At 51.0% G+C, this 24,419-nt stretch overlaps 7 protein-coding genes and 2 non-coding genes across 9 annotated transcripts; 5 read left to right on the top strand and 4 right to left on the bottom strand.

Moving 5' to 3' along the window:
• Positions 1-96: 96 nt before the first annotated feature.
• Positions 97-2,159, bottom strand: IAR55_006513 (uncharacterized protein; the record flags this gene model as incomplete). The annotated part of the gene is made up of 2 exons (XM_066949594.1): positions 97-1,959; positions 2,007-2,159. 2 exons carry the CDS (start codon positions 2,157-2,159, stop codon positions 97-99), a joined length of 2,016 nt encoding a protein of 671 aa, XP_066799888.1.
• Positions 2,160-2,634: 475 nt separating this feature from the next.
• On the top strand, positions 2,635-4,429 carry IAR55_006512 (uncharacterized protein; the record flags this gene model as incomplete). Its single annotated transcript, XM_066949593.1, has 2 exons — positions 2,635-3,713; positions 3,766-4,429. 2 exons carry the CDS (start codon positions 2,635-2,637, stop codon positions 4,427-4,429), a joined length of 1,743 nt encoding a protein of 580 aa, XP_066799887.1.
• A 1,634-nt stretch (positions 4,430-6,063) lies between these two features.
• Positions 6,064-12,591, top strand: IAR55_006511 (uncharacterized protein; the record flags this gene model as incomplete). The annotated part of the gene is made up of 2 exons (XM_066949592.1): positions 6,064-7,758; positions 8,176-12,591. 2 exons carry the CDS (start codon positions 6,064-6,066, stop codon positions 12,589-12,591), a joined length of 6,111 nt encoding a protein of 2,036 aa, XP_066799886.1.
• Positions 12,592-12,628: 37 nt separating this feature from the next.
• Positions 12,629-12,700, bottom strand: IAR55_006510. The gene has a single exon. It is a non-coding gene; the product is annotated as a tRNA-Gly (tRNA).
• Positions 12,701-12,791: 91 nt separating this feature from the next.
• On the bottom strand, positions 12,792-12,863 carry IAR55_006509. The gene has a single exon. It is a non-coding gene; the product is annotated as a tRNA-Gly (tRNA).
• Positions 12,864-13,503: 640 nt separating this feature from the next.
• IAR55_006508 (uncharacterized protein) lies at positions 13,504-15,428 on the top strand (the record flags this gene model as incomplete). The annotated part of the gene is made up of 6 exons (XM_066949591.1): positions 13,504-14,174; positions 14,217-14,284; positions 14,557-14,704; positions 14,841-14,979; positions 15,086-15,273; positions 15,329-15,428. 6 exons carry the CDS (start codon positions 13,504-13,506, stop codon positions 15,426-15,428), a joined length of 1,314 nt encoding a protein of 437 aa, XP_066799885.1.
• A 408-nt stretch (positions 15,429-15,836) lies between these two features.
• IAR55_006507 (uncharacterized protein) lies at positions 15,837-18,996 on the top strand (the record flags this gene model as incomplete). Its single annotated transcript, XM_066949590.1, has 13 exons — positions 15,837-16,222; positions 16,273-16,398; positions 16,449-16,599; positions 16,649-16,723; positions 16,783-16,979; positions 17,027-17,184; positions 17,234-17,406; positions 17,462-17,899; positions 17,981-18,100; positions 18,150-18,231; positions 18,282-18,482; positions 18,538-18,617; positions 18,667-18,996. The coding sequence occupies 13 exons, from the start codon at positions 15,837-15,839 to the stop codon at positions 18,994-18,996; spliced, it is 2,517 nt and encodes an 838-aa protein (XP_066799884.1).
• A 277-nt stretch (positions 18,997-19,273) lies between these two features.
• On the top strand, positions 19,274-20,946 carry IAR55_006506 (uncharacterized protein; the record flags this gene model as incomplete). The annotated part of the gene is made up of 4 exons (XM_066949589.1): positions 19,274-19,698; positions 19,777-20,163; positions 20,255-20,549; positions 20,629-20,946. 4 exons carry the CDS (start codon positions 19,274-19,276, stop codon positions 20,944-20,946), a joined length of 1,425 nt encoding a protein of 474 aa, XP_066799883.1.
• Positions 20,947-21,106: 160 nt separating this feature from the next.
• On the bottom strand, positions 21,107-23,994 carry IAR55_006505 (uncharacterized protein; the record flags this gene model as incomplete). Its single annotated transcript, XM_066949588.1, has 3 exons — positions 21,107-21,238; positions 21,290-21,355; positions 21,412-23,994. 3 exons carry the CDS (start codon positions 23,992-23,994, stop codon positions 21,107-21,109), a joined length of 2,781 nt encoding a protein of 926 aa, XP_066799882.1.
• Positions 23,995-24,419: the final 425 nt, after the last annotated feature.

The following is a 24,419-nucleotide window of genomic DNA, read 5'->3' as shown; positions in this document are numbered from 1 at the left end:
GGCAGATCCCGTTATCGATACAAACCCAGCTGATCCTCCAGCGAGCGATCCTGTTGTGCGTCATTCGATCACTTATTGACATGTATATATATTATTTCACTGAGGGGTCGTTTCTCCATAATCGAGGTCCCGCCTGATCTCCCTGGCAGCTGTTGGGGAGGCACCCAAGGATGACCTCTGTCTACTACCTATCCGATACAAGCTAGGTCCTTTACTCGGCGAAGGTACTGTCGCGGGCGGACTCAGTGCTCTGGTGTCATTTGAGAAATTAGGCGGAGAAGTCCGAGGTGACGGAATCGGACTGGAATCTCTTCGACCCGATCGACTGGCTCGTCTGGCAGACCCAGAAAGTAGAAGGGGACGCGGTAAAGGGGTTTGAAAACTATTTGAGGGGGAACGATCAGACGACAGGGGCGGCGGAGTTCTGTGAATGTGGAACGGACTGGTAAGATTGGCCAAACGTTCCTGAATGCTGGATACGGATGACACCCCACTGTCACTACGGTCGCGTTGGTGAGAGGGCTGACGAGAAAGGTTTTCCAAGGTCCGACGGGGCGTTGACGGTGTTGGCACGGGCTCAGGGCTGGGAGTGGCCTGAGGGGATATGCTATTCCACAGAGAGCCTGCGACGCGGCTCCAGCTCAAGGCAGAAATGCTCGACTCAACGACGGGCACAGGATCCACGGCCTGAGGTAGCATTGTTTCATCTGGATCTGTCCCACTGCGCACTGCTCCTAGTCGGTCTTCCCGTAGCTCGGTCGCTGCCTGCAATATCGTCCGGATCCCGCCAACGCTCTGCAATGGATATGATCTAAGTAGACCTAGACATCGTACCAGCGCGGCGTCATTATCCTCGTCAAGAAGCTCGCTTTCCCATAGACCACTGACTGCGCTGTGACGAGGGGGCGCTAGAAGCTGTTCCTTGAGGAGCATGACCATAGCCACTGCGATATCGATCAGGAGGTCGACTTTGGGTTGGGAACCTGGTGTCGATGGGGTCTCGGATAAGAGAAAATCCCATAGCGGGGTGATGCTGTGAGAAGCAAGATCGCGAGTGAAACAGAATGATAACCAACGGTAGGCGTACAGAGTCGTCTCGAGATTCCTTTCTTTGAGAATAGTCACAAAAGGTCGATTTGCCCACGCCAAGCGTCTTGTCATTCTGTCAAGCGCCAAGCTCATGCCCTCGTCATCGACGATACCATCGATTTCTCCAACCATAGCGGTAAGAGCCCAGAAAGTTTGCTCCTCTCCATGAAGCATTGCTATCTTTTTGCCTCCAGTGTAAATCAGATATAGTGTCGCAGCGGTATCTATGAACGAAGGTTGATATCGCCATTGAGGATTGGTGCGGCAGAATGTATACAGCAGACGGATGAGCGCCTCCAAATGAGTGTCGGGATGGAAAAGGGATCCTGACAGTGACGTAGAAAAGGTAGGTTGAGATGAATCGGGCAAAGGCTTCGGGGACAGGAGCGTTATGGGCGAAGAGGGTTTGCTGGGGTCATTTGCGGGCTGAAGACCAGAAGTATCAAGGGGAGGAGGTCGCCTTGAGTCGAGACGCGATGATATTGGCGAGGGATCGATCGATAGTGTAATCTTAGGTGACAGCATAGTTGGATCAGGAGACGTCCAGACAGAGTCGGTCTCTTGAGATTTCGCAGACACCGGACCATATCCTCCACGATGTTCCGCCTCAGCTAATGTGTCAATACGCTTGAAGAGGGCTCGCCGTGACTGCAGAGGTGGAGGGAGGATAGACAGGCTGGATTCGGGTTCGCTGGACGATGATTCTTCATCCGATGAGGTATGGGTACCAGAGCGTTGCGCATTAGATATCGGACGGAGAGGAGATGAGCGATGGGGCTTCGTTCGACCACGCCAGAACGAAGACTTGAGCCGTCTCACGTCTTTAGCAATGTCACGAAGGAGATAGTCGAAGGTGCAGGTAGATGTACTCTGAACCTGGGTCAGCTATAAAGCCCATCACTCTTCCGTTCACTTACTGGTCTGGACTCAAGCTCCTCCATGAAGGTTTGGACCAGACTCTTCGTTGTCAGCACGACCTCTCGACAGAATCCACTCACATAGTAACGCTGTCGTTGATCACGCAGAGTCGACTTCCATCTCAACTTTTCTGGGGGAAGAGTCTCCAGCATGAGAGAGTATGCGAGGGGTCTGAGGTGCGGAGGATGGCTTGGGATGCCTTTCCTGTCAGCTTTGAGGCAGTCATCTACCGACTTACCTCTTGCACACAGTTCCCTCAACGTTGCCAGATCCACCCGAATTTGAGAGCCCCTTTTGGAATCGTCGAGGAGGGTTTGGAACAACGGCAGTCTTGCATTTGTGATGATCAGCTCACTTTACAATCCTGCTCGTGATGCTGCTCACCTGGTATCCTCATCATCTTCCCATCCGTATCTGTCCATGTTCAGTGCGTGTGCTGCATATGCTGCATATAGAGGAGATGCTATTGGCGTGATGCGAGACGATAATGACTTGAACGAAAGTAATACTGCTCGGTGTATTGTTGATGGTGCGTAGCCTGTCTCTCATAAAAGTGCCCCACAATTCTTCCTTGTTGTTCTTCTCAATTCACCTCTGCAACACTACCCACATTCCATCTTCCCATCGATGGCTCATATAGGATCGAGCTCGCTTCTGCGTGTGCTCCCGCACCCTTCGAGATGCACCAGCAGTCTCACTACCAATCCACCCATCTTACAGACCAGATATCAAAGCGGTAGCTCCGAGTCGCGTCTCCATCCCCGACCCAGACTCCCTCGAAGTGATATTGCGTCTTTCGCAGTGGGTAGTGATCTCCTCACCCCTCCCATCAAAGCTCCTGTCTCTCGTCCACTTGGTCCTGATACGACTCGTCCTGTGTCGCGTCCTTCTTCCCTCCCTCGACCGGTCCTGAAAGCAAACCCTTATGCCGGTAATTACACTGTAACAGAAGCCGACCTGGAAGACACTGAAGACAACACCGTGGTCTCGCCCGGACAGCCCTCTCCTTCCCTTCGTGCACCCATACCGCAACATCGACGGCCACCCTTCGGCCAACGTCGCCCTCACGTAGCGGCAAAACCCTCTGGTGCTCAACACGTATTCCATTTCACTCCTGTTGAATCGGTATCAATACATTCCGACTACATTACCTACACCCATGAAGGGGAGACTAGTGTGATCTCGACCACCCGGCTGTATGACAATTGTACTTGTCCCAGATGTCGTGACAAGTCAACGAAGCAGAAGTCGACCACTGCACTCGACGCAATTTCTGCCTCTGCGAACCCCAGTTTCAGGAAGGCCAGACACAAGCATACCGGCAAACACGGTCTGCTGGTCGATTGGTCACCCGAGTCTCGACATGCTTCCTTTTTCCCAACCTGGGTCTTACGCGCGATGAGCGACCCGCTGCATGCCGAGAGGATCTACCGCACACCAAGCTTCCTACGACAGACGTGGGGTGCAGAGACATTGTCGCACAGCCGACTCCGTGTCCCATTCAACGAGATGCAAAGCTCACTCCTACAAGTCCTCGAACAGCTTCAAGTATACGGAATCGTCGTCATAGAGGGTGTGCCAACAAATCCCACCAGTGATCAGGATTGTATGCTCAGAAAGGTCGTGGGATTGATAGGGGAAATCCGAAACACCTTTTACGGAGAGACTTGGGATGTGAAGAGCGTCAAACAGAGCAAAAATGTTGCGTGAGTACCCTGCTGCATCGGCACGACAGGACTGATAGAAGCGATATCAAAGCTACACCGACCAGGACCTCGGACTACACATGGACTTGCTATACTTTTCTTCACCCCCACGATTCCAAGCCTTACATTGCCTTCGCAATCGTGTGAATGGTGGCATGTCCTACTTCGTCGACTCGTTCCGGGTTGCGATCGACTTGCCCGCACCACTGTTTGAGACGCTTCAACATCATCGCATAGGATACATATACGATAATGATAACCATTTCTTGCGATACCAACATCCGGTCATTAGCCCTCAGTTCAGCTTGGCCAACCCCCACTCCGCGGTCAATTGGAGTCCACCTTTCCGAGCAGGCACCGGTCCACTAGCGATGCCAACAAAAGATCCCGCGTTAGCAGCTAGAGAAGAGCTGCGCATTTACAGAGCGGTCGCTGACTTCGAACGGCGCTTGGCTGACCCTCGATATCGCTATCAATTCACGATGCGTGAAGGTGATTTGGTCATGTTCGATAATCGAAGGGTGCTTCATGCGCGGACGGCTTTCAGCGATAAGACAGAGGAAGAGCGAGAAAGAGAAAGTGTCGAGCTGGTTGAGGGTGAGCCAACACGATGGCTGAAAGGCTGTTACTTGGATGGCGAAGTAGTGTGGGATAAGCTAGCTGTGCTGCAGAGACAGTTGAGTGACGTCAAGAAGGTGACCGCTGGGAGCACATGATGAGCATTTTGGAGGTCAATAAACAAGATTGGCGAGGTGTGTACACCGTGTGGTGTCGGTTTCTTCGTCGTCCCTGCTATACGTACCGTAGCATATATATCGCTTCGGTCATACCCCTCAATCCGAGTTCAGCTGGTCCCACTTGTTCTGTAGGCGTTCGTACGCAGTCATTGGCTTGATGCTCTGGACCGCCTCTCTCTGGCCTTCTGGAAGGATGAAGCATGTGTCTAGATTGTTGATGTGACTTGTTACACCAATCGAGGTAACGCAACTGTTTGCCAATCCATACCATTGCGATTCGGATATTCACTATCCCTTGGCAGGTTTGACCTTTCTGGGACGGAAAGCCATTCAAAATACGTGTAGGAAGCAGCTCATTGGTGAGGGCAGAAGAATCCTTCTGCCTGTGAGCTAGCTGTCGAGAGTTGTTTGACGAGAACTCGCGGAGAAATCTGAAGATCCCGAGAACCGTCTACAAGGTGTAGACGCTATATATACAACAAAATATGGCCTCCTTCAACAAGCCTAAAAAGCGCCAATCGTCTAGTGGTTAGGATGGCTCCATTCATTCATTCATTCATTCATTCATTCATTCATTCATTCGTTACTCAATTCCATGCATACAGCACCCGGTGACGGCCCCAGACAGCAATAGCGCTACAGAACTCACACCTGGAATTCCCTTCCCTGCGCGGCAGGATGCATGGAATCCTGTTGACCGTTTATGCAAATACCGGTGATTATCACTGCGTCGCTTTTCTTTGAGGACCATCGAGTCCGTCACACCAGTCGGTCATGTACCAGACAATGCCAGGGAAAGTGTGCGGACCACATTACTCACTATCACAAGCGGTGTGGTATAGCTGCACAGAGATAAAGCACCATTGCCATTGGTAGATCTAGTACCGAAATACATCCTGGCCAAATGGCCAATGCAAACCCCAGGCTCACTCGCCTTGACTGTCACTAGAAGGCTCTGAGCCCCTCTCGTCATAGATATTCGGAGCGGACGTCTGCACTGTGTCGTCATGATCCCCTTCAGGCCAATGGTCACCCAGCGTTGAACACTGGTCGATTTTCTTCAAACAAGACATTATGACCTATCAACCCCAACTTCGTTGTATTCATTACAAATATCATCTCCACATTACAAAATGGTTTGCACCCAAGGGAACAATAAGTAACTTCCAACATACTGCTTTGTCGCTCGAGGGTAATCGTCCAATGTTGACGCGTTACTGTAATCATCTCTCACAACGAAAGACAACAGTGAGGCGATGTTCGGCGCCACTGCGTCAACACGGAAGAAAGCACACACACATATAAGGCCTCGTTGACGACGACAAACAAAGCCGCAACACAGCAAGATATGAAACAACACACAAGAACAATAGTCTTCACGACGATAATAGCACGTTTGGACGCCACCACTCCAACTCGAAACACAGAAGAACATCGCCTTACCTGCACAGGTTTATTTTGAGCTTAGTTAGACATCAGTGGTTTACTGCTTAATAACAAGAACAATGGGTAGACAAGGATTCTCCCCCTCGTATGTCATTTCATCCGTGCAACCCCTACCTACATCTCTACTCGTTACACTTGACGTCTATCTACAGGTTGACTACTTGATAATGTCTGACTTCACTCCTGCAGTACTACCGGGGAACGACAATGTCGGAACCCCCACCTCAGTCACCTACACGGCTACGGCCCCCCCGGAGCATACTTCGGAAGAGGTCTCCGGCAAGATCTTTCCTCCCATCCTTCGTCGACCTATCGCGTTCAAAATTCACAACCTATCCTCAGCTACTGCAGATTCGGCACTCCAGGAAGCGGAAGCGATTCTCAAATCCCTTCCTGAGATCAAAGCGCAGGCTGGCGGCGCTGAGACGATTCTAGATATGAAACATTTCACGGTCGGACTGGGCAACCCCACCATCGGAGATCGCCTTAACCACTCGGCCACGGTTAGTTTCATTCCAACTTTATACAAGAGTGAGGAGGACATGCCGGATGAGAGACTGCTGGACTGTCTCAAACAAGCAGTGCAGGCAGCAGGGTTTCAGACGCGCTGGTCGGCCGCGGTCAATAATGACCGCACTACGGCACTCAAATTCGACTGGCAGCTCATCGACCCATCCAAGCCACTTGCGAGTCCCCTCACCAATGATGGTGTGAGAGACACAATGGCCACGCTCTTCTGGCAGCTTGGGGCGGAGATTACCAATGTATGGGAGGTTCGAATCAACGACAACGGTTGCGAGGGATTCATTGGCAGCGCCGATGTTGACTTCTGTGATAAGGTTGTTCGTGAATCTCCCTTCGCACTGCAGGTCAATCACGAAGGCCGCAATCAGACTGCAGATGGTGATGCGAACATCACTCCAGCGAACACCACTCCAGCGAACACCACTCCAGTGCACTCATCTCCCTCTGATCTCACTGATATTCCTATTCGCGTCCGCATCAGCCATCACCCTGACTTCATTCCTGTCTCCTCCCCCACCACGCTTTGCCTCTACATCAGCGAGTCTGTATACGGATACGACGACTATGTCGTCAACGCCAACAACATTATGTCGCGTATCGCCAAGAAATTCCCGAACGAGAGGTGCTATGCCTACGGATACGCTATGTCGCCGTGTAAAAGGTTTTTCACCTTCAATGCATCTCGCCCGCGGCATGCGTTGGAAGCCACGCTCATTCCATCCATTAACGGATACTTTTATGAGTCGGCCTACATATTCAACTCAACTCTCAACAACTTCAAGTTGGATAGGATTAGAAAGATGAGGAACGAGAAAAGGATTGAATGGAATAAGAAGCTGAGCAAGGAAGGTATGGAGGATAATGAGAGTAACAATATGTCTAGGAAGCGTCGAGACCGGGCAACACCCTTTCGACAGGCATTCAAGCGTCGCGCCATGGACCCGGCTTTTAAGCCACAATTCAGACTTGCACCAGACGGCTCCATGCCAGTCAAGGCTCCAATGCCTGTTATCCCACCTGGCAACACCTCACATCACGAGCAGATGGATATCGATCCAGAAGGTCCTCCACCACCTCCTCCGCACTCAGAAGGTCCACCAGCTCCCCCTCCTCAGACACCTGTGGGTCTCCCACAGGATCATGGTCACCCAGCCCTACCGTCTGCAGGGTCGAATTCGGTACCACCTACTCCGACTACGGCCATTGGCTTCAACAACCTGTCGGTCAATGAAGGAAGTATCGGGTCGGCATCACGGCCACCTGCACCTCCGCCTGATCCTTCATCTTCCCAACCTCTTGCTCTTGGGAAACATGCCCTTGAGGGCAAGGCATCAGCCGTGAGTGTCAATGACCTGCTCAAACAACATCAAATAGTCTATGAGAGGCGTACTAGTAAGCTGGATGCGAAGCTAACCCAGCCCCACAGCATCCGGCCAAGGAGTCGAGGCGAGCTCATAAGTAGATCTCCTGACATCTCATTGGTGCAGATTACATGTGGAGCACTCCGAAGCGCTTATGTGCTCGAAACGGGTCATACTTCTCATGACAATTGTCTATTTTGTGCTCATACTCCTTTTGGCCTTATACTTTCCATGATTATGAGACGATGTGTTGTTGGATGGCGTCGTCCTACTTCGTGGTGTCATATCTTCTTCATTTTCGTGATTCTAACAATTTACACCCTACCGGTTCATGCGGTCCACCCGTGTGTATCCGTACTTACGCTGAACACGACTAAATTGGGAATTTCTAAGACTGGGAATGTGAAGGCTCGTCAGATCATTGATATGATATCTGAAACGGCGCCTGTGATATTCATACTCACTGAGACGTTGATTTATGGAGGTCCGCAATACGGCCTTCATGAAGCTTTGAAGCATCTTTACCGCTTCTTCACCACTCCCGCGGGAGACACGAACACTCCTGGTGGTATCACCATCGGAGTACATGTCCAGCTACCTTCGCGAGCCATACCCGTCAAGGACTACCAACAGAATATACTACATGTCGAAATCCAAACCCCCGATTATGCAGGTTCGCATAACATGAAGGTGATGGATGTATTTGGCGTCTACTCCCCACAATCGTCTGAGACTGTTAAGTTTCATAAATTCTGGGCAAAGATGGAAGAGGTAGTTGCGACCAAGACCAGGTGGATCCTAGCAGGTGACACAAACATGATTCTCCAGGAACAGGAATCAAACGCGGTTGGGGGTATACAAGATGTAAGAGCTGGTGATCACAACGCCTACAGTGATTTCCTTCGTAAAACCAGTGCAACGGATTTATGGCTACTACATCCAGATCTTTCGTTGGACCAAGACTGGACGTTTGGGGGACCCGCCCGGCCTAATGCACCGCAATCAAGATCGATCATTGACAGAATTGCTGTGGGTTCTGAAGTTCCGGCAGGTCATATTGAAACGATCCAACAGACAATCGACAGAACTAATCATCGTGCGGTATTTTCACGCTTGCCCCTACCATCACTTGCCACAGTGGAATGGCATAATGACCCGGTCCAGCGGAGGTTGATCAAACCCCCTCGCGACAGCGAGAAGTTTGAGCAACTTGAACTCAGACTCAACAGAAGCCTTGATGACGATCCTCGAATGTTGCAAGCAATTGAAGATGATGACACGTTCGATTCAGTATATGAGATAGTAAATGAGTTATTCACAAAAACCTGCGAGGAGGTGTTTGAGCGGCCCAAACCGCTGAAGGTCCCGGGATCGGGTCAAATACCTACGGAGGAGCGTCACTTAGTACATAAGATCAAACTGTACAATAAGTCTCTTGCAGCTATAGACGCGAGTAAGTGGCGAGAGTTCATCACAAAGCAGACTCGTAGAGACCGTGGGATCCTGGATCCCCAGAAGAGTCATGATCTGCAGGAACTGCGACGGACCCTGTGCAAGGATCGCGACAAAGATCAGGAGGCGCTCACCAACATGCGTCTGCAACGCAAATCAGTACGAGATGAAGAAACTTTCAAGGTGAAAGTGAATGAATTGCTGAAGACTGGGACGGTTCGAAGGATCATGCCTAACCAAACAATGCGACTCCCACCTCTGATTCTCACAGATGTGGAGAAGAGAGAGTATACATCTGAGCCTCGTAGATATGTCAAGACGATAAGAGCCCACTTCAAGAATACTGTAGTCCGAGAGGACCCACCTAGTGTGGATAAACCATGGTTGGATTCGCAGGCATCTAGGCGATTCAGAGCGGAAACCAAAAGGACTCCACTGGAATGGCCTAAATTAGTCACGCCGGAAGACGTCTCACGCTTATTGTTGCGAGGCAATCCCACTCCGGCTCCTGGACCGGAGGGATGGGAGAAATGGGCCTTGGCGCGTAGTGGAACTCGGTTCTTAGGTGTTATCACCAAGCTCATTAACTATATGATAACAGAAGATTACTTCCCTAGTGAGGTCACGGAGAATCACATAGTACCGATCTATAAGCGAGGTGATCCCGCTGACCCCAATAGTTATCGGGGGATAGTGCTTGCAAACAGACTCCAAGTAACTGTTGCAACATGGTTCACTCAAGTTGTTCAACAATATGCCAATAAGTGTGGTTTTATACCTGATACGCAAATTGCCGCAAAGTTTGGTGCTCAAGTAAGCGATATGACACTACTTCTAAGCTCACTTGACGGATATGCAAGAGTCCGAGAGAAGACTTGGTATGCGTTAGCTGCTGACCAAAAGAAAGGCTATGATTTTATGCATCAATCAGGGTTCGCCGATGCTGTCAAGTTCTTTGGACTGCCCAAGTCTGTCTTGAAGTTTGACAAAGAGAGAACTCGGCGCGTCGCCATGTCGGTCAAAGTGAGGAACCAAGAATCAAAGGTCTTTCATACTAAAGGACAGACAAAACAGGGAGATCCATTCAGTCCTATCAAGTATGTCATTGTCACAGCCATGCTCCAGTGGTGGCTGAAAGAAATACATAGTGACATAGGAATGCGTGTACAGACTCCTCGCCATGACCGAAAGGGCTACTCGAGTGCAAAGCACCAAAGAGCTGACGATCTTTCTATCATGATCCAGACCCTTGCTGCTACGGATGACACTTTCACGCTGAGTGAATCCACTGAAGGGTTACAAAAACTGGCAGTTAAAATTGATGAGTTTCAGCAAGCGTATGGAATGGAGACTAATTGGGAGAAGACTAAGTTGTTCATGATGGGAGAACCTAGCCCACACCAGCTGCAGACCACTGTGCAGATACATCTCCCGAGTGGCAAGATGGTCCATCTCATGGTTCAAAAACAGATGGAATTCCTGAAGACTCCTATCAATAACCCGAAAGTACAAACAGAACGGGTAAAGGACATTATCCGTAACTTCACTTTCCCAAGGCCGAGCCGGACCCTACCAATGACTGCAGTACGGAAGATAGCACAAAACCTTGCAGGACGAATATTACCGAAGATCCAGTACTGCCCAATTGAACCGAGAAGTATTGAGGCACTGCAGAAGATGATCACGGTTAAGGTAAACAAGTACTTGAGTTTACCGTATGGCATTTCGACGCAGGTACTGGCGAGCCCTCTTGAGGATGGCGGCCTTGATTTCCCAAACCTGACAAAACTCAACACGATGTGGAGTCTGGCGAGCCTGATAAGGCTACTCAACTCGAACAACACCACGATAGCTACAGTTATGGAGATCATCCATGCTACCTTTCAGTGCACAGGCACAAACTCGCACAAATGTTTCATACCGCTCGCCAAGACACAAGCGTCGGAGCGGACTGTCACGAAGAATCCTACTCCGAAGAGGAACATGCTGGTGTGGGAAGTGTCCAGAATCTATCTGGCTGAACTAGAGATGAAGATCTTACCTTCTCCCCTTTTGAACATGACGACAACTGTTCCCCGCTTAAAATGGGGAGATCGGGCGCAACCTGCTAGTCTTCCGTGGCATTTGGGAAGGTCCGATCACAGCGACCTGACAAGTGAGAAATTTGGCCCCCTTGATGAACTTGACTCATGGATTGAGGCGCATTATGCCATGAGTAGACACCGGATTCAGACCATTGCTGGTCAGCCACTGATGTGGGCTACTGATGGAAGTATGGATCCAGCTGATTCAACCGAAAAGAGAAGAACGGCAGTCGCTGTGGTTGGACCCCTGGACTTCTCAATTAGATTCCAAGACGCATTTGCTTCCATTCAGGAAGCGGAGATAGCGGCTGTCATCATTGCGATAAAGCTGGATAATTTGATAAGGCGCCAAAAAGGATTGTTAGATGAACGACCGTCCATTATTTATTCCGATCATCTGACGACTGTTAGGTGGTGCCAGGATGTGACCACAATGGGCTACAACCCCCCAGCGCCGAAGTCTCCAGCACGGCAGATGTTACGATGGTTAGGCGCATGCCTGACAACGTCCTTACCAATCCAGTTTGTGCATCAAAAAGCACACACGGATGATCAGAGCCCTGGTGCGGTCCTGAACAGACGAGCCGATGAATTGGCAAAGAGTGCGAGGGACAAATCTCCTCAACTCCGAGCTCCGACACTATACATGGACACGTTTGCGCTATACACAGCAGAGATCGGCATTACGCATTCATACCCACCCACCATTATACAGGCGATATGGGAGAAGAAGTACGCAAGACACCTGCAACAAACAACAAACGAAACCCGCTTTTATGACAAGTGGAGATTCACTCAAGCTTTCAATTCCGCGTCAGTCAAGACACAGGCTCAAATCAGGTCTGGTCAACTACCAACCCCTGCAAAGAATGCAACTAGAGAAAACACAGAAGCCAGGAATCTAGCACGATGCAAATGGTGTCAGACCCCTCCGGAGCGGGTGGATGAAAGACACATCTTTGTCCAATGCGAAGGCATCAAAGAGATACTTTGTCAGGAGACGGAGACCGCTGTAAAAATGGTCCAAGAATACATGGCAAACCAAGACATCACAGTAGCTGCTGTTATCAGGGCTCATGTCGACCTGGCAAAGTCAATCTTGTATGACCATGAATTGTGGGAAGCGGGAAAGAGCGTGTACTACGTTGGGGCACTACCTAAGGAGTTTGAGTACGATCTGGCTCATCGCCCCTTGTATAACAAGCTGTCAGGATTAGCAATACGGGTCACGGCTAGGATATGGTGGGACCAGGTAAGAAGCATCTACAAATAGGTCGCCGGTGATGCAAGGCGACTAGCAAAAAAGGTAATGCGCTCGCCGGGATTCGAACCCAGGTCTTTTCGTTGGAAGCGAAAAATACTGACCACTATACTACGAGCGCTTGTGAAAAAGAAGATAGATCCAATGTGTATAGTCGTGAGAATCAAGCAGATCAGAAGTCAGACGAAATTTGCCTCGAACAAAAAGTGTTATGCGCTTGCCGGGATTCGAACCCAGGTCATTTCGTTGGAAGCGAAATATACTGACCACTATACTACAAGCGCAGCACGGGAAGTCGTCAGATTGCCTGAACCCGATGCCGGGATGATTCGACTCGATAAGGCAAGGCACTCAACAAACCGGGGGTCGACGGACCACCTACCATACCCAATGGCGCCCGCGGGCGTAGTGAGCGCCTCTTCGGAGACGCGAGCCTGTCAGTCCTCGTACGTACGTATGTAGAGACTTACAATGCATCAACTTCCAGGGTTTTCTTCTCAGTTCTTCTGTCAAGATTCAAGAATAGGAGTCGGCCGGTGTTCGATCCACCGTTGGCGCACATCTTTTTGCCTCCTCTGCCTTGCAGGGTGACCTTGTTGAACCCGTTCGAATCCTCTTTGGTGTAGATCTTTTTTTGTCTCTTTCGCCTTCTGCACATGTCTGTTGCGCAACAACAGCATGCATTCCTGTTCTGTTATCCGAAGGTGAAAGCAGAGGGGCACAACTAGTGTCCCCTGCGCAGGAGGCCAGAGGTAGCACAGTCAAAACTTGGTGGTTCGATAACCTCGGGCCATACCGCGGGAAACACACATCTGGCGCGTCGACATCTAGATCTTGTCGTGACCAATTTATACGTTGTCATCTACCTGATCTCGAGGTTCACCTCCTTTCTCACCTGTCTTTTCACCACAACTCCATACCTCCATGTCTTCAATCAAAACAGACGCACAGCGTCGTCTCCTCGACCGGTCAGATATCGCCGCTCGTATCACCCAGGGTCAGCAACTGATCATCTACCGGTCAAAAGTCATCAATACCACTCCTTGGTCCCCATATCACCCAGGCGGTGCTCTAGCTTTGCTTCATTTTGTCGGTCGAGATGCCACGGACGAGATCGAGGCTTATCATTCCGAGCCGACACTGCGACGGATGGACAAGTTCGTTGTCGGTCGGGTCGAAGTGGACGAAAGGGGTTGGTCACCTTTGACGCCTCCCATTGCTCTAGGTCTGGTCAGACATCCGGACGGCGTAAAAGGTCATTGGGCAAGAGAGGGAGCCATCACACTAGGTCAATCAATATTACAACAGGCCATCTCTCTCGACCCGTCTTCTGCGCCCATACCCGCTATTCCTATCGAACGGACCACGGGACCCAACCCGGAAGTCATTACGCTGCATCCTGCCCAATTGGAACCTCCCACCTCTGCAAACTCGGACCTGCGGAAAGAATACATCAGGTCACAGGCATATCAGGAATTGAGACAGCGGATAGTCGATGCTGGTTTATTCAAACCACCAGGACCATTGTCCGGTTATGGGACAGACATCCTTCGGTACCTGCTACTGGGTGGTGCATCGCTTTACTTGTACTTCAAGTGAGTTTACTTTGACTTTTATTCATGGCTGACCCTGCGCAGCACTACCGGCTGGATCGGTCAGATGTCCTCAGCCGCCTGCTTGGGGCTGTTGTTCCAGCAATTAGCTTGTGAGTTGAAGTCAAACCTATGAGTGCTGATCTGCCAGTCCTCGTACACGACGCTGGACACACTGAGGTGACCGGGGATTGGTGGTGGGACAGGGTGATAGGCATGACCGTTTCCAGCTGGATAGGAGGACTTAGTGTGGGATGGTGGTGCGACGTGAGTGATTGCACTGATACCTAAGGTAAAGAGCTGATCAGTCGTTTCAGAACCACAACATCCACCATCGTAAGTGACAACCGACAGAGCCGAGCACGCAGCTAACATTGCTTCATAGTCGTCACGAACCATCCTGAGCACGATCCCGACATTCAACATATCCCCTTCTTCGCCATCTCGAAGGACTTTTTTGGCAGTCTCTGGTCGAGCTACTACAAGCGAGTCATGACACTCGACGCCTTTGCCAAGATACTGATTTCGATCCAGTGAGTTACAAATCCATCAGCATCGACTGACAGATCCCAGACATCGAATTTACTATGTTGTCCTTTCTCTCGCTCGATTCAATCTTTACGCCAATTCTTACATGTACTTGCTGGGTCCTAAACCAAAAAGAGACAGCTTTTGGGTCTACGAGCTAGCTGGAATTGCATTCTACTGGGCGTACTATGGCTCAATGCTTCGGAACCTTCCGACTTGGCAAATGCGAGTAGGATACTTGCTCGTTAGCCACGTCTTCGCTAGTCCTGTGCATGTGCAAGTGAGTACCACCCTGCGATCCTGTGCTGATCCCTCAGATCGTCTTGTCCCATTTTGCGTGTTCGACCGAGGATCTAGGTCCGGCAGAATCGTTCCCATCACGTCAGCTTCGAACCACTATGGACGTGATCTGTTCACCTACCATCGAGTTCATCCATGGTGGTCTCAATCTACAAGTGACTCATCATCTTTTCCCTCGTCTTCCCCGGCACAATCTGCGAGAAGCTAGTCTCCTCGTCAAGGAGTACTGCAAAGAGCACGAAATCCTATATCGAGAGCATAATTTCATCGAGGGGTAAGCTGCGGGCCTCTATTCCGTGGAGTGTTCGCTTACGCGCAGTGTCTCCCAGTAACCGCCATGTCCTGTCTACACTGAAAGACGTTGCGAACCAGCTGCAGCTGTTGAAGCAGGTTGCGGACAAGGAGATCAAAGAGAAGATCAAGGCCTAGAGATTAGATCTTGTCTAGAATCTCGCCACAGTTGTGGATGATTGTTTCCGTATCCCTGGCTCCGTGACCATGCATCCGAACACCACACCATTTGAAGTATATCTCGAGGACACGGTGGCACAGTCGCTCACGGATAAGGACTCGATTGGTCAACAGAAAGAAGGGGAACGAGCAAAGGCGAGTTTATGTGGAGGAGCTAAATAACACGCGTCATTCGACCGCCACGTCCACCATGATCAGAAATGATGACGATGTCAAACGATTGGCATCTCCCACTCCCCTATTTGTCAAGAGAGATAGATAGATGTCCTTGACACATTGAACTGTTCACCTTGTCCACTCCCTTCAGACATACTGGTTTCTGAGGTTCCCACATCACCTCAGTGAACCTTCTCGGAGTCCATACCCATGTCATTCTTCAAGAGAAACGACCCCAACGCTCCGGCGGCGCGTCGCGCTGTTCCCGCTGGAGCAGGACCTCAATCGCCCTATGAACGTTTACCTGCCGACAACGGTTCTTACTCTTCACTTCCACCACCTTCTCAACCTGGTCTACCACCTCGAAGAAGTCCCGCTCCACCTCAGCAGGATCCATACGGTGGAAACTATGGCTCGCCAGCTCGACAAGCACCTCCCCCTTCTCAACCTGCGTTGCCACCTCGTGGAGGTGGAGGTGGGTATGGTGGAGATGGGTACCACAGCGAGAAGGCAGAATATAGACCACAACAACCTCAGCCACCTCAACAGCGAGGCTATCCAGCGGGTGGTGGTCAGGGCGGAGGAGGCAGGGCAATGTCAGTTATACATGAACTACTATGCGAACGTCCGCTCATGTCTTGGTCAGCTTCAATATCGCTCCCTGCCCAAGTGACCCCTTGGCCTTGACAAATCGATTGGTAGTCAACTCTGCAGACTTTGCGCCTGATGTAGAATTTGTGATCATGCGAAACAAGTTTATCTTCTCTATCATGTAAGTTCCCAGCTGTGGAGAAAAGAGCGATGTTTAATGATGACATGTAGCCGAGACCCGACTCACACGTTGCCCCCTAAGCATGTCGGTCCGTCAAAGATCATTCGACAATGGGTCGGCCTGTCCGCGGTAGGAGAGACGGTGGAATTGGAGCCATACCATCCAAGGAATGGAGACTGGGCGAGTACAGCGGAACTGGAAGTGAGTGGCTTTTGATGGATGTAACGACCTCCGCTTATGTTCGCCTCAGATCGGCTTCAGATTGAAGAGAAAGGAGACTCCGGATCTTTTCGACAGCGAGGAGATGGCTGCAGCGTTCATCAACGTCAGTCATTGTCTTATGAGATCAATTTGATGCGCGCAACTGATACAAGTCCCCCTCAGGCTTTCCCCTCCTTGCCTTTGACACCCCTCCAACCCCTGGTTTTCGACTACCGTGGTCACGAGTTGAAAGCAACTGTTCGAGCAGTGTCCTCTCTCGATGGAAACGACGGACAGACCGGTATCATTATGGATGGGACGGAGATAATTTGGGTCAAAGACCCTACCAGCAATATCAAGCTCAAGAACAGCTCGAAGCGGTGAGTCGATCAACGATTCGCACGTTCATGATCTCATGTCTGCTTAGTGGTCCCACAAACGCGATCCTTGCGCCTAACTTCAAGTTCGAAGATATGGGTATCGGTGGTCTTGACACCGAGTTTGCTGCAATCTTCCGTCGAGCGTTCGCCAGTCGTATCTTCCCCCCTGGTCTTGTCGAAAAGCTTGGTATCCAGCACGTCAAAGGTAGGTCTTGAGTATTTTCCGCTACCTAGTTTTGCTAATTTATATGCAGGTATCCTTCTCTTCGGTCCTCCCGGTACTGGTAAAACCTTGATGGCCAGGCAGATTGGAAAGATGCTCAACGCTCGAGAACCAAAGGTCGTCAACGGTCCAGAAATCCTCAACAAGTTCGTCGGTCAAAGTGAAGAAAACATCCGAAAGCTTTTCGCAGATGCTGAGAAAGAGGTATGTACCATACGTTGCAGCGGAATTCAGCTCACATTTCGTCGCGGTGTTGCAGCAAAAGGAGAAGGGCGACGAGAGTGGACTTCACATCATCATTTTCGACGAGCTGGACGCGATCTGCAAGCAGCGTGGTTCGACTGGCGGTGGCACTGGTGTGGGCGATTCGGTCGTCAACCAACTGCTGTCGAAGATGGACGGTGTGGATCAGTTGAATAACGTTCTTATCATTGGTATGACAAACAGACTGGATATGATCGACGAGGCGCTTCTACGTCCCGGTCGTCTCGAGGTTCATATCGAGATTTCCCTGCCAGACGAGGCCGGTCGATTCCAAATCCTGAACATTCACACTGCCAAGATGCGGAAGAACGGTGTCATGGCGGACGATGTCGACCTCGCCGAATTGGCAGCGTTGACCAAGAACTTCTCGGGTGCGGAAATTGGAGGTCTCACCAAGAGTGCTACAAGTTTTGCCTTCAACAGACATGTCAAGGTGAGTGCAGCTGCTCTGGACTGCGCTCATTCTGTATAGGTCGGCACCGCGGCGTCGTTCGACGATGTAGAGAATATTCAGATCTCCCGGGCCGACTTCATGCATGCCCTCGACGAAGTACAGCCCGCGTTCGGTGTCTCTGAGGAAGAATTGCAATCAGTCGTGCAGAACGGTATCATCCACTATTCTCAGCGAGTCAACGTGAGTTGGCCGACTGCGGATTTCGACTTGTCTAACCCATTTCATGTAGGACGTCCTCAACGACGGTAGTTTACTTGTCGAGCAGGTGCGAAAATCCGAACGCACACCACTTGTCTGCGCCCTACTCCATGGTCAGCTCATACCCTACCTTTTGCTTGCCTGTAAAACTAATACATCGCAGGACCATCTGGATCGGGAAAGACTGCACTGGCTGCAACCATTGCAATGGCTTCAGACTTCCCCTTCATCAAGCTCATCTCTCCGGAAACGATGGTGGGCTTTTCGGAACAACAAAAGATCGCCCAGCTGCACAAAGTGTTCTCGGATAGTTATAAGAGTCCTTTGAGTGTTATCGTAGTTGACAGCATTGAAAGACTGTTAGGTGAGTGGATTGCATCGCATAAGTGTGTAGCGACCTAATGACCATGCTATCTCAGACTGGAATCCAATCGGACCGCGATTCGCAAACGGTGTGCTGCAAGCTTTGATCGTACTGTTTGGCAAGCGGCCTCCCAAGGTATGTGCAAAAGCAGTCAGCAAGAATGAAGGATACTGATATGCCGTAGGGGCGTCGTCTTTTAATCGTGGCGACGACTTCAAACCGATCGATCCTGTCCGACATGGACGTTTTATCAGCCTTTGATACCGACATTCCGATCGCGCCTATATCCACTCTCGACGCTGTTGATCACTGCCTCCGAGAAGTTTCATTGTTCTCGTCGCCGGCTGACCATCAGCGAGCTATGCAAATGCTCCGCGAAGCTCGATTCGGCGAAGAAGGCAGGGGTGAACTGTTGGTTGGCGTCAAGAAGCTGCTGAGTATGGCGGAAATGGCTAGACAAGATCCCGACCCTGCGTATAAGCTTGCCTCCAGTCTTGTCAGGGAGGTCAGTTGAATCAATAGATAGTGTATTGTACGATAAAGTGTGATAAACAAAGTGAACGAGCACAAGATGCATCGGATTGGACAAGGAGGAGATTGAGTAGGGGCAGTCACCAGCTTTTGTCGACGACAGGTTTGTTGTCTTCAATCGGGACACACGTTTAGTACTCGTTTTGGTGACCTGATGACATTCCACTTTATCTTGTCTCCTTTCTTTGACCTCCATTTTCATCCCAATTCCTTCCCACTTCGCGTCGATAACTCATAGACTGTTCCTCACCGGGCCCATCATGGCGAATGGGAGCGATATCATATTTCCAGCTGAAGATGCTCTCAATCCTGCGGTGTCCGACCTAAAAACAGCTCATCCTTCTCTCGGTATCACCAAACTTTTTGCTCAGCTCAAAATCGACCATCCCGATTGGACTGTGTCTGAAAAGAGATTTCGTAAAGCCCTCCAATCGGTAGCTGGTTCTACGACCGTTTCAAATGGAACTCCTGCTTCTAGCAATGGCGATGCCTCTTCTTCGACACTCGAGTCGGTCCTCATTGCCGACACTGGAATGGACCCTTCAATCGATATAGCGAGTATCGCGCCAAAAGTCAAAGTCAAGATGTTTTCTGGAGGAAAGGGAAAGGGATTGGTGGCAAAAGAGAGGCTACAGCAAGGAGAGGTGCTCTGGCAAGAAGAACCATGGATAGTGACAGCTGATCCGTGAGTTCACTGACACACTAATCTATACTGTCGCTTGCCCTCCGTGACTGACAAGTCTCGGTTCTCTATCCATTCTAGCGAGTTGTACCCCTTCCTCGCTTCGAAACGGATGTGTTCCCAGTGCTTCACGCTCTTCCCGCAAGCCGACCCTCCCCTATCCGTCTCCTGTTCGTTCTGCGATACCGCTCACTTCTGCACTCGTCTCTGCTATTCGAAAGCACGTTCAAAGACAGCCGCTCATCACGACCTTCTGTGTCCCGGTCAGAATCCAGACGTCGTCAACCTCCTCACTTTCATTCATCAGAAACGAGCGCGGTCCATCGATGCCGTAGCCAGAATCATCGCGAGATGGAGAGGGGAGAGAGATTGGGGGGACAAGACCAAAGCGGACGAGATTGAACACAGAGTTTGGAAAGGTATGGCGAGGGTCAGTCAACGGAAGAAGGAAATGGAACGCAAAGAATGGTGAGTTGTGAATCTTCCATTTCGTCCATTTCATCCTCTGTCCCGAAAGAAGCCAGACTAGAGTCTGACGTTGCATGACCAACCAAATCAGGGAGTTTGTCGGAGAGATGAGAATACACGAATGGAAGCTGGTTCACATCATCATCTGCAATGTTCTCAACCCTCAGCCGACCGACGAGAACTACAAGAAGTTTCAGAGATTGTTAATCGCTAAACATCCAAGAAAGATGAAACCGCCTCCTCTGACAGACGCCGAGGTCGATCGCTGGTTCTCGTTTGAGAGTTTCCTTCAGTTATACGGCTTGGTCGGTCTCAATCAGGAGGATTCGGGTGGACTTTACGCTCTTCATGCACATCTCAACCACTCTTGCGAGCCGAATATCCAGGTCAGTCCCCCATTATGAGCCATTGGTTCTTTTCTGGAAAGGCATTACAGCTGACCAACCATCAACAACTCTTCCTCAGGTCCGTAACATGCCCAAATCGTTCGTGCCACCTGCCCCGTCAGAACTCCCTTGCGACCTGCCCCCACCGATACAAGCCGGAAACCGAGGAACGAATAAGCTTACCATGATCGCGAGGCGGACCATTCATCCCGGTGATGAGCTTCTTATCTCCTACGTCAACATCGCGAAATCGCGAGAGGACAGGCGTAACGATCTGCGAGAGGATTACGGATTCTGGTGTTACTGTCCTCGATGTGTCAGGGAGAAGAAGGAGGAAGATAAAGTGGCAGCGGCGAGCTCGATGTCCTCTATCCAAAAAGATGAAGCGAACCCATGAATGATCAAGTTCGATACCAAGGACAGATCATAGCATACTCCATACCAATGCATCAGGCCCAAACTTTAAGCAAGCAGCAAGTAAAACAAAATCACACACATATATATAGATATACTATACAACGAACAAGCAGCAATGTACAATCATGATGACAAGCAGTTCAAGGTAAGGCCCACAGCGGCAGCGCATCTTCTCTTGCTTTGCTAGGAACCATCTTGGTCAGACAAGCCAGGACGGCCAAGTCGCGTCGACACATAGGGCAAGATGATATGTTGGGTTGATTCAACCAGGTCTAAGGAGACGTCAATTGAAGCTCTGACCCGGGTACATTCTGAATGCTCACATCTAGACAATCTTTGTGGTACATGTGTTTGCACGGAGTGATCGCGATTGCGTCAAACTCTTCATACTGTAATACCAATCAGCCATATCAGACATGCTGCACCATCATTCCAGCAAACTCACATCATCGTGGCAGACCGAACAGTAGTCGTCTTTCTGCATACTAGGATCCCCTAATTTGCCCCAAGGCACAGTCTCCAGCATGCTCTCCGCTGCTTTCTTCCTCGGACCTGAGGGCAACCTCGATACCCCTCGTGCGACCATCTCTACGACCTTTGCTTTGTCCTCGGCGCTCATATCGTCCGTCAGCTGGAGTTGAGACCGTGGCCCATATATCCTTTGGAACGAATTGATGTACGCAAAACCCATTGGCGCAATGTGAGAGTCAGGATAAGCATCAGGATCTGATGAAAACATATGCCAGTCTGGTCCATCTGGCCCACCTCGAAACAGAGGGAGATCTGTAGTATACCGAAGACGGGGCAGCAACGTGGAGTCTGCATTGCCAAGCGTATCCCGAGATCGCGGGCGTCTGTCCGTTATCGCGGAAGGTCCATTTGAGCTTGACGGAGGGTCTGGTAGCAAAGAATCGAGAGTAGAAGAGACTCCGCCCACTTCGCCCCACAGAGAGCGATCCGCTGGCGGCAGCGGTACCGCAGAAGGATCGTACGGGTCCGCTGACGTTGTCTCCATTGCACGTGTGTCTTCCCAGTCCGGTCCAATTTGCTCACGAAGCCGACGGGACACGGACGTCATATGGGGCCGAGGTTGACTGAGTCGACGACCGATAGCCTCATGGATATCGCGGTTCCATGTACCGATGGGGTCTTCAAGTCTGCTTCGTTGGTCTCCTCGATCATGAGCTCTTTCACCTTCGTCGAATGATATCCAACGCCTACTCGATGGTCGCGACATGGGTCCGGCATCTGTCTCGTGGGCGATCATGCCAAGACTGTTAAGGAGTCGAGCACCGCTGAAATCCTCTCGCCTGTCAACATCATTTGTTCCCTGTTGCGACGTAGTAACGTCCTCGGCGGGAGTGTCCACACCGATAGAGTTTGCGAGTCGAAAAAGACTCGATGAGCCGAGCGGATGACTTCGTAGAGCATGAAGGGTATCGAGCTGTTGCTGGTAGTAACGCGATCGAGCTTCCACTCTTTCGTGATCGTTGTCCGCATCAAGTGCACTGAGCCGTGGCTGAGATCTCATCCGATACCTTTCTTCGGGCGGGACTGAGGACGTTTCCCACCCAAATATCGACGAGGGACGAGGCGGAGGAATGGAAGGCGAGGCAGAATGATCAGGCCATGACGACCGAGGTCTCTCCCGGCCGAGATTTGACCGCTGCTGCTCCTCGGCGAAAGCCTGTGGGGTGGGTCTCAATCGCATCGCACTTGGCGCAGGTAGTTCATAGGGATGAGGGCCACCAGCGCGAGAACGGAGCCCGTCATGATTGTGCGCTGACAGCCCGGGGGGCATCGGTAGGCTACGCTGATTGCGCTGTCGGACGCGGTCGAGCCGTGCTTCTATAGTGTCGATACGACGTTCCAGGGCGCCGGGAGAACCACTCGCACCCACGTTGGAGACGGGAGAGGGCAAGGAGCTGAAGTCGGAGCGGATTGGATTCGACGTGGCTGTTTGAAGATTGTGAGAAGCGTCAACCCCAAAAACAGAGTACCTAACTGCCGGTGAGATATGGTTATGCGAGATCTCGCGGATCGGCACAGGCGATGACAGATGACGAGTGCCCGAACCAAGGAGAGGTCGATATTCTTCATTCTGTTCAGAGCCGGTCGAGTTGTTTTCCGAAGGCGCGTAAGCCGGTGGCATGAATCGACGCGAACTTTCGAGGCGTTGTGCGGGCAGCAAATCATTACCTGCATATGAGGAGAAGGTACCAAGTCCGTCCAGACCGGGATTTCGTTGTTCAAGTGTTTGTTGTCCCCGGTAATTCCAAGGTCCGTGTGCTACGTGATCCTCTTCGGCTCGGTTTCCAAGGTTCGATAACGATCGAGCCGAAGACCCACCTCGGACCCCGGGACTTGATGACACCAGCGGGACCGCCATAGATGACTCAAATGTGCGCGATACCGGGCGTTCTATATCGCGAAATGGTTGAAACGATGTCCCGTCAGGGGAAGCATGACGCTCTCGTGATGGTCGCTCGTGTCGCTCTTGATCGTGCTCGAAGTCCTGGTCTTGCGCAGGATCCACATCCATTGCATTTTCGGCTGACATTTCATCCGCAGGGGTACAAGATCTCGTCCTACGACCGCTCGACGATTCGTTCGAGTTTCCAAGCAGATCTCCATTGTGGGGGAAAGACTTGACGCGCAGGAGTCCGCCTGGCGGCACGTCCAAGTCGTAGTCGGAAGAGCTGGATCCACCTGGAAAATTGTCCGCATGTCGCACAGTCATGGAGGAACCGTCAGAAGATGCAGGCGTCCGGATAGTGTACGGCGTTGGGACACTCGAAGCAGAGCTAAGCGGGGCAGGAGATGTCGTTCGAAGAGATTCAGATATTTCAGACATGACCGAAACATCTGACCGATACGATGACGAGCTCATCTGGGGTCGAGGAGTGACGGTATCGATTGGGATTGATCGAGATCGTGGCGGGATTTGAGGTAAAACATCTTGCTCGAGAAGAGGTCGCTCGGGTGAATGATGGGTGTGACGAATCACTAGCGGAGGAGGACTAGGCATCTTCGGAGTGCTGTTACATGAGACAGGAAAAAAGCGAGTATCAGCGCGCACACTCGCTGACATGATATACGAATATAGAGGGACCGATGAACTGTGTCGCAAGAATGCCGGTGACCGAGGTGGCAACAACCGTACCATGCTCACAGCCACCCCCTTTCCCTTCGCAAGCGTTTCATACCACATCCACCTTGCACTGCATCGGCAAAGGGATCACTTGGTGGATGTGACGGGGTGATGCAGAGAGGGAGAGAGAGAGAGGAGGAGAGATAGAGATGAGATAGAGATAGAGTAGACCATAGAACGGACTTGACCGGTTCTTGGAACAAGTCGATTACAGCATAAGAGAAAGGATGAGATAGTCACTCACGAGTATCGTACAAGGGGGTTGTTTCGTCCCCGTCAACAAGACGTGAGGGTGAACTGGC

This window comes from Kwoniella newhampshirensis, chromosome 14 (genome assembly GCF_039105145.1).
Source record: "Kwoniella newhampshirensis strain CBS 13917 chromosome 14, whole genome shotgun sequence".
Taxonomy (NCBI): Eukaryota; Fungi; Basidiomycota; class Tremellomycetes; order Tremellales; family Cryptococcaceae; genus Kwoniella; species Kwoniella newhampshirensis.
The sequence above is the reverse complement of the archived record's forward strand: the minus strand, read 5'-3'. Positions and strand labels throughout refer to the sequence as shown.